The following is an 11,624-nucleotide window of genomic DNA, read 5'->3' on the forward strand; positions in this document are numbered from 1 at the left end:
AAAGAATACAAGCCCTAATTTATAGCTTTAGTAAAATGAACTTCATAGTTCTACTTTCTGCAGTATGTCACGGCACAAAGATTTTCTCCGCGATTTCGCTTTGCAATCACCCAAACTCCAAAGCGGACATCTGACGGAGGTTTTGGCTTGGAACCTTCTGGAAGCTTCTACGTGGATCTCGAGGCTGATTGGCGCGGATGCCGAGGAGTCAAGAGTCCCTTGGGGTTTCTAGGCAATAAATGTATGACTCTTAGAATTCCTATGCATATTTATTATGACTCTTGGAAGACCGTAGCGTATTTATTGGCCTCCCCTTTTGGCTTGTAGTTTCATACCATTTGGCATCTTTTCATTGGCTTTATGGGTGGCGAGTGGCCTATATATAGTGTGGCCTCCACCCCCTCTCATTTCAGAATCTACTTTGTATTCTCAAGTTGAAGTAATAGAATAGCTTTCTTCTTATCTCTCTCTTGTACTTAGTCTAGGGCGAGTGAGGTCCTAACTTGTCGAGTAGAGAGGCAGGCTTGCTCACTTCGCGAAGGAAGGCGAGCGCCGCACGGGCTTTTGCGAGCAAATTCGTTAAGTCCGTGACAAGTAGCTCCTTTTGAAGATTCAAAAATCAAAAAGCACGCTAGGAGATGAAAACCTACGGCGTAGAAGTATCACGCATGATGCTTTTCCAGTATAAAGATTCCAACAATTATTTTTTATGATTGGACGAGCGCAAATTAAAGTTAGTTCCAATGGTTTTTGTGAATATCTAAAGCAGCAACATTTTACTCCTTGGAAAAGGCATTCAAAAGCAGAACCATTTGATATAAGGACTGAAGGGCAAAGAACAGAAAAATGAAAGAAAATGATAATACAAAAAAACACACCTACATCATAATACAAATGCAAAACCATTTGGTTATGCAGGTCCGAGAACATGAAAGCGCAAGTCTCTCTATTTGTTTGTCCATGTCAAAGCAGGTTAATACTTTTATAAGTAATAAGCACTCAGAAGGCCCTTTCTTGGCCAATGACTGAGAAGGGATTTAAAAATAATATAATAATAATAATAAAGAAGAGGAAGAAGAAGATAGAGAAAGTAGAGGGAAGAATTTTTTTTTTAGCCCGAAGGGTATTTCCTTCCACTGTTAAGTGGTAAAGAGCTTTTATCCTGCTGTGATTTAACAAAACTGAAAAATATAAATCTCAACAGAGTCGACTGATGTAATACCCGACACTGAAAACCCCAAAATTCCCAGCCAAAACAAGTCTTGGCCTGCAATGAAGAATCAATCGAACTTAGCCATCGACGCCAACATAAAGTTCTACTTTGTTCAAACAAGAATTGGATTTGTCGCATAGCACTATTATCATCAGCATCAAAAGAAAACAGGAAAAGAAAGATTCAAAGGTAAAATATGCATAAGAAGGTAAACTCAGGTGCATACCTCTTTTATGATCAAAGACGTACCTTAGTGTACCGTTGCATACCAGGAGAATAAGATTGCACAGCACCACAAAATAAAAAAAAAAAGAATTTTCTGGCTACCAAATTCGAGAAAGATGCTTCCCTAGGCTGATACATTCGAAAAATGATGCATCACCTTTCAAGTAGTTGGATACATAGAATGAAGTGAAGGACAACTCGTAAGTCAACAACTAGAAAGATCAAAGATTAGTTCGACTCTCTGGTTCCCAAGGGGAATGCTCTTGTTATTCTGATTCTTTCCACAAGCCCTCTGAAAGTACCAGCCTATTATACCTAGCCCTTTCCCCACACTTACCTTCGCTCAAAATGTAAGTTTTTACCACACTTTATAAAATGAAATACAAACTTATTTTTCTTTTTATAAAATGAAATACAAATTTTTTTTTCTTTTTTCTTTGTTTTTTTTTTTTTTTAAGGCAAGACTACTATCTTTGACACAAGAGGTCACAACCAGTGTAGAGGTCAAGATGGCAGAAAAGATAGGCAATTCTCTAATCTACCATCTTGTACTCTTCTGCATTATACACATACATCTTCTCTTTTTGACTCTAAGTTGACCTATCAAATCTTTCCCATAAAAACCATTGCCAAATATTTCTCCATTCAGACTGTGCTGCGAGTCAATTGTAGATATTAGTTATACAGAATGAGCCAGTACTACACAGTAAACAGCAACAATTACGTATTTAGTCCCTCTACCTACGAGTGTTTTCAGTAGTACCGTATTTTGCGATGATGATGTTGACTTTCTTCTCGCGTATATTATCTTCGAAATATGAAACTAATCTACTCAAAACTTCCATATTCTCGGTGGAGATCACTGAAGTTCTCTCATGAAACTGTAACTTAAAAAAAAAAAAAAATCATAGCCAGTCCTGCGTAAAGAATGGCTTTATAGCCACTATGGCCCTAATCTGATGTTATCTAACTCCTTACTCCTGACCGCACGAACCTCCACACCAGCACAAAGAGACAAACAACCTCTTTAATGAGATAAAAAAAGGGAGAAGAAAAAAGCTTTGTGAACATAATAAGCAAGCTATCATGATGTGTTTCTACACCCGGCAAAAAAAATTCCAACTTCTGGTTGTGATCAAAAGTTCGTCAAACGTACTTCCTAAATCTGAAGAATCAAGAGACACTCCATATGCGACAACCTTAAATTTCATTCTTATAGGAAGATGGTTGGGCAAAAATAACCAAACTGAAATTGATGTTGCAAATCTTATCCAAAGAGAAATGCTGTTACAGATATAAAGTCCAGCAGCCTCAGTGAAGGCAATCAAATTCATGCAAAGAGGAACAAATGGATCAAAATTTTTAAATCTATCACAACGATCAAGAATGGATTGACGAGAAGCCCTTCTGAAACAGGCATCGCCTGAGAACAATTGTGAATGTTAAATCAGCAATATCTCATTGTGCATCACCTCGAGTGCCAGAGCTGACAATAAGGCTAACAAAATGCTGCTTTAATTCTTAAAGGAAATCACATATAAAATAATAGAGAATACACTTACTAATATAACAGCAGAAAATTTCTAGTTCTAGGGACTTTAGAACCGAGGTAATATTGTTGTATCTGCATTAGCTTATGAGACAGGAAAGCTTCAAAAAGCAGAATCTAAGCAGCATAACCTCTTCTAACCATACCAGTCTGTTCAAATGTTCTATGAAAAATGCATATCTAGTAAGAAAGAAGATGGATTAATCTAGAAGATCAGAACTGCTAGTCTCAATGCAGAGCAGGAGATAACATTATGAAACTTTTTTTTAACACTGAAGCGATAACTGGTGATCACACTTGATGGGGATCTTAGGTTACATTTGGTTGCTAGAGCAAGTTATTCAATAATGTCTTGTGCACTATAGGGTGCTCTTTTGTGATTGCAATCTAGGATTTTGCCATTAGTCTATTGCAAGGTTGCCTGCGAGATTCTTAATCTGCGAAATTACTTAGAGGTCGCTTATACTATGCTGTGGTAGATATTTAATCATTTCTTTTGAGGACAATGATAGACATTTAATCATACCTCCCATCTACCAATTACTGCAAGGCTCTTAAGAAACAATAGAGATGTAGTAAATAAGAAGTTTAGCGGTCCGAACACCCCCTGCAGATCTCATCATCGTACAAAGGATTAGGTCTACAGCATGATGACACCGAACTTTGAGATCATTGTACTACGGATTATGCCTAAGAATAAGCACATTATGATGACATTCAACAAAAGTTAAGCACATAATGATCACCAGAGACTCTCCAAACTTTCAGATATTGTAAGGATTTCCAGATTCCATTCGACAGCTTGACCAAATATTCCATACGGACACTATTAACCAGTTGCACCATACTTTTCATAGCACCGAACAATTATAAACAACTATAATAATAAAATCTCCAGAATTAAGTACAAATCCAAAAATATTAAGATATAAAAAAGTGAATTAAAGGAAAGTTCTGCAGTATAACCAATAGAACTAATAGCTAAAAAAAGAGATGATAACAAAAAGAAAAAAAAGGAAAAATGCACGCGATCGCCGATTAAAATTATGTAAAATGATAGCGGAATTCGGGAAAATCATACGGATGAATATAAGAGAAACGCAGATAAAAACATACCGAAAAACCAAAATGCGGAATCCTAGCGGAAGCGCACGGGTCAGAAGTAGAGCGCCATCTGGATGTTCCTCTCCTCGAACCCGCACTTCTCGTAGAAGCCCTTGAGCTCGGGGGTGCAATCGAGGATCACCTTGTAGCATCCTGCGGCCTTCGCGTAGTCCGAGAGGTAGCGGAGCACGCGGTGGCCGAGGCCGAGCCCGCGCGCGGCGGCGTCGACGACGACGTCCTCGACGTGGCCGACCTTGCCCCCCCCGCGCAGGAACTTCCTCTCGACGAAGACGCTCCCCGTGGCGACGATGCGCCCGGATCGGGGGTCTTCGGCGACGCAGACGAGGTGATCGTCGCCGAGGGCCGCGAGCTCGCCGAAGCGATCGCGGAAATCATCGGCGGAGAGGGCGGGGCAGGGGCTGAGTTGGCCGAGGAGCTCCACGAAGCCCTTCGCGTGGTCGGAGATCTCGAGGCGCCGGATCGGGAGGAGATCTCCTTCTCCTCCAGCGACGGCGTCTACCTCCGCCGCTTCGGCCGCCGCCGCCGCCGCCGTGGCGGATCCGTTCTCCATCTTCTTGGCGTGAGGAGGAAGAAGATGAGGCGATTCGAGGAGCGGGGATGGAGGAGTGGAACCGTGTACGGATTGTGAACTGTTGCGTCCTTTATACCTTCTTCGAATTGTGAACTGTTGCGTCCTTTATACCTTCTTCGAGAGGAATAAAAGAAATATTAAAAATAGCCTCCTACGGGGTTCGCGAAAATCCAACGGTGTAACTTTATTCTTTTTCTTAATTAATTTTAATTTAACAATAACGCGGGAGAGTATTAGCGAAGTGCGTTACGCCGACCGCCTGCGGGCTCCGGGGCTCCTGGGACGGAAATGTTTTTTTATATCAGACTTGTTGTGCGAATTATAGGCGAGACCACAGTCACACACGTGATGTCCATACGCTAATGTTTTCGTTTTAAAACGTATTTTTTATTTAATTAAGTTCAATTATCATTATAGTGCAATCTAAGTGCAATCACTATATGATGAATAAATAGTGAGAACATGTACACTCAACCTGAACGATAGATTATTTTTTAAAAAAAAGTATAAACTTTACGAACGAGTTTTGAAATTAAAAAAAAAAACGACTCAAAATCTTTAAGATGAGGCACTTTTCACATAAAGCCTGTCTATATCAATACTTCTCCACTACTTGCAAAGCCACCCGATGCGGCGACGGGTGCCAAACCGAACACGAGTAGGAGGAAACCAAACACCTGACCACCTCTCTGCTTGCGTTTGTGCGCCATGCTGTGCTTCCCAACGCTGAGCCAAACACCCACTGTAGTCCATTAATTTGTGTTTTCAGTTACAATAAATTGGGCTGGATCTGGCTTGATTATAATGGGCCAAGCACAGGATTTAGGCCCCACACTCTACTTACGGGCCCCCAATGGGCCGTTAACAAAGCTGACCCAGATTCGGCCCATTTGCAGCTCTAAGATAAACCATTATTAGATAGAGTTACTGGAAGGATGACGTGGCAGACCGTTAGGAATGCACCGCGTCACTCATACGTTCTGCTTCCCCTTGTAAGCTGGCTTACGTGGACGGACGCTGCATTGATATCATTGATGTTAAATAAAATAAAAATTTTATTATTATAGGTATATAAAAGTTTTTAATTAAATATTTTTATCCTACCCTCTTGGTCTTGTGACGTCAAACAAGCAAGAAACGTTAACTAAATACTTTTTCCCACAATTTTTATGCGCCAATTTGTTGACCTACAAGTAATAATGACGAGAACAAAATTATAAAATGTCTAAATAAAAACCTTCTTAAATTGCTATCGGCCATAGTGCACGTCAGTAACTGCGTGCATTGCTTTCCGTGCTTGCGCACTTGTTGAATTGGTTATTAACGTGCTGGATTAGCCGTCCAATTTTTTACTTTGCAAGTTTGATCGTACGGCCCAAAATTTCCCGCGTACTTACTGTTAGATCCCTTCTATGCGTCGTTCGTCGCACGCCTGTACTTATTTCCTACTTATTTCCACGTCGCGTGCCCCTTCCTTGCTTAGAAAAAATACAAACCGTACCGAGTCTTGTTCCTACTGGGTACGCTGATCCAACGGTTGGGATTGAATCCTCAATGCATCACGCGGCCCGGACTTCCTACGCAATCGTCCACGCGTTTCTAACGAACGGCCCAAAAAACTTATTGCCTGCCTTGGGTGCATTCTCACAATCCGTAGACCGTCGTGGCAACGGCCATCGAACGGTACGAATTGAAACTAACGATGGAATGGAGGATGATAGATGGCGGGTGTACGGTGTGTATGGATGAGCTTTGTGCAGCCAAAATTTCGTCTTCGAAAAGGGCCGAGAAAATCGGCACCGGCCCATTAAAAAATAGACCGCTCCTACGTGCAATTCGCACGCAGAAGCCCATTTCCACGATAATCTTATTCATCTACATTTAACACTTCTCCGATTCCAGCTTACGTCGGGAATCTCCAGAATTTCCCATTTCGCAGAGAGTGGAATCTTCTGATATTCTGGCGAGAGTTTTAATTTTACTTATTATTAGACTTAAAAAAAAAAAAAAAGATGGTTCGTCGTTTTCCTTCTTCTCCTCCTCCGCCTTTGAGGATATTTACATGCGGAGGAGAAGGAGAAGGGGAGATCGTGTGCTTATAGATTCGTGGGAAGGAGTGGGCGCTAGATCCTCGCTTCGCACGTGATCTGCGAAGAGGGAGTGAAAAGGTGGTGTAGGGGGAGGCGATCGAGTGCGTGGCGGGGAGCTCGAGGGCGGAGGAGTGGGGCGGGGGGGAGACGCCGCAAACGGGGGACGTGGTGGAGGAGATCACGATCGGGGCGGCGGCGGTGATGAGGGCGCCGTTCAAGGGGGGGAGGGGCGGGGTGGAGAAGCTGCTGCACGCGGCGTACAAGCGCGGGAACGCCTGCATCGTCCCCAGCGGGCCCCTCGGGCGCCGCCGCTACGTGCTCCGATCCATCCACGACCCCAACTACGCCGTCGCCTTCGTCGACCGCTCCGAGGGCGAGTGCCTCGTCCTGCAGGGTAAGCCCCCTTTCCGCCGCTATTTACCATTTTGCCACGCCACTACTGTACTATACGACGAGGTTAACTGATCTTTCTTTCTTTCTTTCTTTCTTTTTCTTTTTTGTGTTTTAGAGATGAAGTTAATTTTACTTGATTTTGCTTTTATTGGCAAATTTACCAAGTCCGGTTGGAAAGTGCGAGTTACCAACTTCTTTTCACAAAAAAAGAAAAAGCTTTTTATTCTCTAGCAAGTAATAAGGGAATTATCATGCCAAATCAGAGTTGATTACTTTGAGTAAATAGGAACAACTCAGGGTCAAATTCTCTGCTGTTAAATTTATAATTTCAAAGCAGGTTGAGTAATAACTAATTAAATCAGCATCGGCGATCCATGTGAAAGTTGCAAGGTTTCGTAGAGTGATTTTTGCAATCAAAGCAAGAAAGTTTCAGTCATAGATGTTAAACTTTGCAGTGATTCTTCTTGTTGTTTATTGTGCCTTTGTACTTGCATATTGTGTTCTCTTGTCTTTATTCAGGGACAAAATAAATGTGTGATTCATGTAAATGTACTTACTGAGAACCTGACCGAGCAACCAGAAATATAAGATTTCCCCTGGCATGAAAAAAATGACATGTTTTCTTCTACGAATTTACATGATAATACTAGTGTCCAAATGTAGTGTCTCACTGTGAAGGGCATCATCTATAACACATTTTTCATAAAGTTTTAATCAACACAGAGAGAGAGGGAAAAAAAAAAAAGAAAAAAAGAAAAAAAGAAAAAAAGAAGGAAGCATTACCTGTACTTATTTTGCATTGCTGAAGAGAGCTTGTTGATCTCAAGTTTGCACTAGCATCATTCTTAATTACTTGTGAAGGGTCGAGGAGCTCGAGGATTGCTTTTGCACTGAGCAAGGCTCAGCTGCAGGATGGGTATGTATCATATCCATGGGAGAAGAAGATGAAGGAAGCACTTCCCATCCCCGAATCGAGCCGCTTCCTCTCCATGCTCATCCTTCCCAAGGCACTCGATGCCACTGCTTCTCGCTACAGCTCACTCGAAGACACACTGGCCCGTGCAGAAGCATGGCTGCTCTCCTCTCAGGCCTCTGGGGTCCCTGTTGTTTTCATCAATGTGCAGACCGAGGCTCTGCTTACCAAGGTAATTCAACGTCATAAAAGGAAAATGTACAAATAGCCACAAAAATTTTGATTATTACAGTATATCCCTGGCGTTTCACACAGGTAGATCAATTGCTTATATATTACCTAATTTTTGCAGTGCTATCAATAATTTTGATTTTACTTGGTAATCCAATCTCCTGTTAAATGACCTACAACGCATCCCTTCCCTGCAATCCAATTTGCTGAGTAAATTTAGTTACGATCATGTAGACAACATCTGTTGTACATAGGCCTCGGGGATTCTAGGTCAACAAAGAATCTAGTGTTATGCTATTAGAGTAGTTGAAGGTTCACAGACTATAATAATCTCCCAAAAGAGATTTAGAACATTGAACTGCAAAATTTCCTAAGTAGCACATGCAAAGCAATTGCTATGGCGAGTATAAATTGCATCCTCAAACACTTCTAACGATTATGTTGTGCAGATATCTGGCGAGGCAGCTTCTGCGACTGTTAATTCACGATCCATAGGTGACCTTGTGAATCTCGCGAATGCTAGCCTCTACGGTTTTGAAGACTACCACGGTGTGGACATTGGAGTGGTTAAGGCAGTTAGGCTTTGGTATACAGCTGCTGCTGGAGAACTGCCCGTCGAGATTACTCTTCAAGAAGGCGACACTAGGCTGGGCTTCTCAATCAGTCGCACTGAGGAGGTTTTTCTCTTGACTTAAAACTTGCTGCAGCTTAAAATTTGCTGCAGTTTGTTAGTTTATACCATTCCATAATATCAGTTTCGCCGTTGCTACAACTATTAATAACATCATTTAATAGGTTTTTTTGCTTTGGAACTATCCGAAAGTATATTTATTTATGTATGTTTGCCTTTAACGTTTACATGTAGGCTTATATCCTCAAGAAGTCCAACAAATATTTATATCTTCAGACGGACGTTCATCAATCTTTTTATTATTAGAATCTTAATGTGTAGTCTGAATCTTTGTATGAGCCACAAAATGACATTAATAATCCTTAAACTTCTTATCTCTATTCATATTACTCTTGGGTTGAAGAAACCTGAACCGAGTCAAGCATGTAACCTTTGATTGCCGGTGAATTTAACACCATCTGTGCCAACAAATGATGTTCTATAGGGTACTGATACAAATAAAGGTTGTATCTATAAATACGCATAGAGGTGCCTATGTAAAGAAGAGATCGCTTCTCGAGTAGTAAGCTTTTTATAGGGGAAAAATTAAATAAGAGTAACAATCTTTTGCTCCTTTTGTAATGTTTACAGGGGTTCATCTACATATCTTCTGTTGTCGAGGACGACCAAGACAATGAAACCCCTTCCACACGGTCCGGGCTCAGAGATCTATACAGAGAAGCTAAAAGCGCCTCGAAGCTTCTAGTAATCTCAAGAGTTTCTAACCAAAAAATGCTTCCCTGGATGGCTTCCTCCTCGGGTGGCATTCGGTGCTTCGACACAGTTTCCCTCAGCAAAAAACTCTCACTACACCGCCACGCGCTGCAACCAATTCTAATCCATGTGCTCAAGTGGGAGAGGCCGGTTGAGTTGAGTGGTCCGATGGTGCTCCCTCCTTCAGCGCAAGTACTGCCGCCGTCTGTGCTCGATGAAATACCGCCAATCTTGGTTTCGAGTGCAGACTCAGAGGCAACATTAGAGAGGGATACTGCAGGGGATGCGTCCTTTAGGTTTCATGATTTCACCTTGCCGAACAATTGGGTTTGAACTTATGCTTAACATTTTGCTAGTTAAATGTATATATATATATGTGTAAATTATGTTTTATACATCTTTTCGTTAATGAGATAGTGAGATTATCCATGAGCAGTTGGCTTTTTTGTGCTTAGAAAGGGGCTGTGGGGTCGTATCTCACCAATGACATATGAAAGGGTTAATTAAGTGTCAGTTGTATACAAAACTCTTCTTTTAGTTTTCAGAAGTTTATACCGTTTGCGTGGCTCCGACGATTTATGTCTCCGACGATTTATGTCTGTAGTGCTGCAACAAGTGAATGTTTCATGAAATAAGTTGGTATAATTGGGTTTATGTAGAAGTTTATCTAATGTGATATGCACAATAATGTTCAGAAAATAATTAAATATGCAAGTAAATTGATTAACTTTCGTCTTTCTACACGGTCCACTTTATTCATGCACAAATGTGTGAGGAACATCTTGTGGCGTTAGGTACTTGTATTTTGGAATGCATAGACTACTGTTCAGTGTTCAGAGACTCGGTCACTCAGCGCAGGGCCGGACGGGCCCTAATTCAATTAACATGGTAGAAGGAGGCAGCCCAATTCGAAACGTTTCCTGTCCAGCCCACTGAAGCCCATGATCAACTGGTTGTTAGGGTGCTGCAATCTGTAAGCCTCCTATTGGCTCCGGGAAGGGGCACCCGGATCGCGATCCGCGTGCTTCCAAGCGACGAAATCTCATCCGTCGAATAAGATTTAATCGGACGAACAGAAAACTGTTCAGCGAAAAAGCAGGAACGCCTTTCCCGCCTCTCTCTCTCCCCGCTCCCTCCTCGTCCCAAATTCCAAATTCCAATCTCCCCCTCCCCCCCTCCTCGCCGGGGCTACAAATACCGTCATCACCATCAAACAAGCAGAAGAATCCCATCTCCATCTCCCCCACTCGAGCAGAGCAAGGGCAAGAGCAAGAGCAAAAGCAAAGCAAATTAGAGCAGGGCAGAGCAGAGCAGAGAGGATGGCTCGGACGAAGCAGACGGCGCGGAAGTCGACGGGGGGGAAGGCGCCGCGGAAGCAGCTGGCGACGAAGGCGGCGCGGAAGTCGGCGCCGGCGACGGGGGGGGTGAAGAAGCCGCACCGGTTCCGGCCGGGGACGGTGGCGCTGCGGGAGATCCGCAAGTACCAGAAGAGCACGGAGCTGCTGATCCGGAAGCTGCCCTTCCAGCGCCTCGTGAGGGAGATCGCGCAGGACTTCAAGACGGACCTGCGCTTCCAGAGCTCCGCCGTCGCCGCGCTGCAGGAGGCCGCCGAGGCCTACCTGGTCGGGCTCTTCGAGGACACCAACCTCTGCGCCATCCACGCCAAGCGCGTCACCATCATGCCCAAGGACATCCAGCTCGCCCGCCGCATCCGCGGAGAGCGCGCCTAGAAATCTGATATTATATTACATCAATCAATCACGCCCTTTCCTTGCCTTTCCCTTCCTCCTCTTAAGCATAGGATGTTTTGTATGTACGTTTGTGTCTGTGTTCTCCTCTGCTCTTGAGTTTGTTCTAGTGATGTTTCTGATCTACTAGTGAAAATGGGTTGGTTTATATGTCGGTGGTGGTTGCTTTCATTTCGAATGTG

General features: G+C 43.0%; 3 protein-coding genes across 6 annotated transcripts; 2 read left to right on the forward strand and 1 right to left on the reverse strand.

The window, feature by feature from the left end:
* LOC109711150 (probable glucosamine 6-phosphate N-acetyltransferase 2) lies at positions 791-4,954 on the reverse strand. Of its 4 annotated transcripts, none has more exons than XM_020234064.1 (2): positions 4,104-4,953; positions 791-1,267 (listed from the first exon to the last, which is right to left on the reverse strand). In XM_020234064.1, exon 1 carries the CDS (start codon positions 4,660-4,662, stop codon positions 4,144-4,146), a length of 519 nt encoding a protein of 172 aa, XP_020089653.1. In that variant the 5' UTR covers positions 4,663-4,953; the 3' UTR covers positions 791-1,267; positions 4,104-4,143. The 4 variants fall into 4 exon arrangements, with proteins under 4 accessions (XP_020089653.1, XP_020089656.1, XP_020089654.1 ...); XM_020234067.1 differs by lacking the exon at positions 791-1,267 and adding an exon at positions 2,682-2,924 and having other exon boundaries at positions 4,104-4,954; XM_020234065.1 differs by lacking the exon at positions 791-1,267 and adding an exon at positions 2,682-2,861.
* On the forward strand, positions 6,386-10,273 carry LOC109712161. Its single transcript, XM_020235585.1, has 5 exons — positions 6,386-6,418; positions 6,861-7,167; positions 8,028-8,311; positions 8,760-8,987; positions 9,572-10,273. Exons 1-5 carry the CDS (start codon positions 6,386-6,388, stop codon positions 10,025-10,027), a joined length of 1,308 nt encoding a protein of 435 aa, XP_020091174.1. The 3' UTR covers positions 10,028-10,273.
* On the forward strand, positions 10,757-11,467 carry LOC109711537 (histone H3.2). Its single transcript, XM_020234650.1, has one exon. It carries the CDS (start codon positions 11,014-11,016, stop codon positions 11,422-11,424), a length of 411 nt encoding a protein of 136 aa, XP_020090239.1. The 5' UTR covers positions 10,757-11,013; the 3' UTR covers positions 11,425-11,467.

This window comes from Ananas comosus, linkage group 6 (genome assembly GCF_001540865.1).
Source record: "Ananas comosus cultivar F153 linkage group 6, ASM154086v1, whole genome shotgun sequence".
Classification (NCBI taxonomy): domain Eukaryota; kingdom Viridiplantae; phylum Streptophyta; class Magnoliopsida; order Poales; family Bromeliaceae; genus Ananas; species Ananas comosus.

Bases quoted from the DNA above. Each gene is read 5' to 3' on its own strand.
- LOC109712161 (XM_020235585.1), top strand. From the start codon at position 6,386: ATGGAATGGAGGATGATAGATGGCGGGTGTACG. The intron at 6,419-6,860 runs GTGTGTATGGAT...AAGGTGGTGTAG, and splicing joins TGATAGATGGCGGGTGTACG to GGGGAGGCGATCGAGTGCGT. The intron at 8,312-8,759 runs GTAATTCAACGT...TATGTTGTGCAG, and splicing joins CCGAGGCTCTGCTTACCAAG to ATATCTGGCGAGGCAGCTTC.
- LOC109711537 (XM_020234650.1), top strand. From the start codon at position 11,014: ATGGCTCGGACGAAGCAGACGGCGCGGAAGTCGACGGGGGGGAAGGCG.
- LOC109711150 (XM_020234064.1), bottom strand. From the start codon at position 4,662: ATGGAGAACGGATCCGCCACGGCGGCGGCGGCGGCGGCCGAAGCGGCG.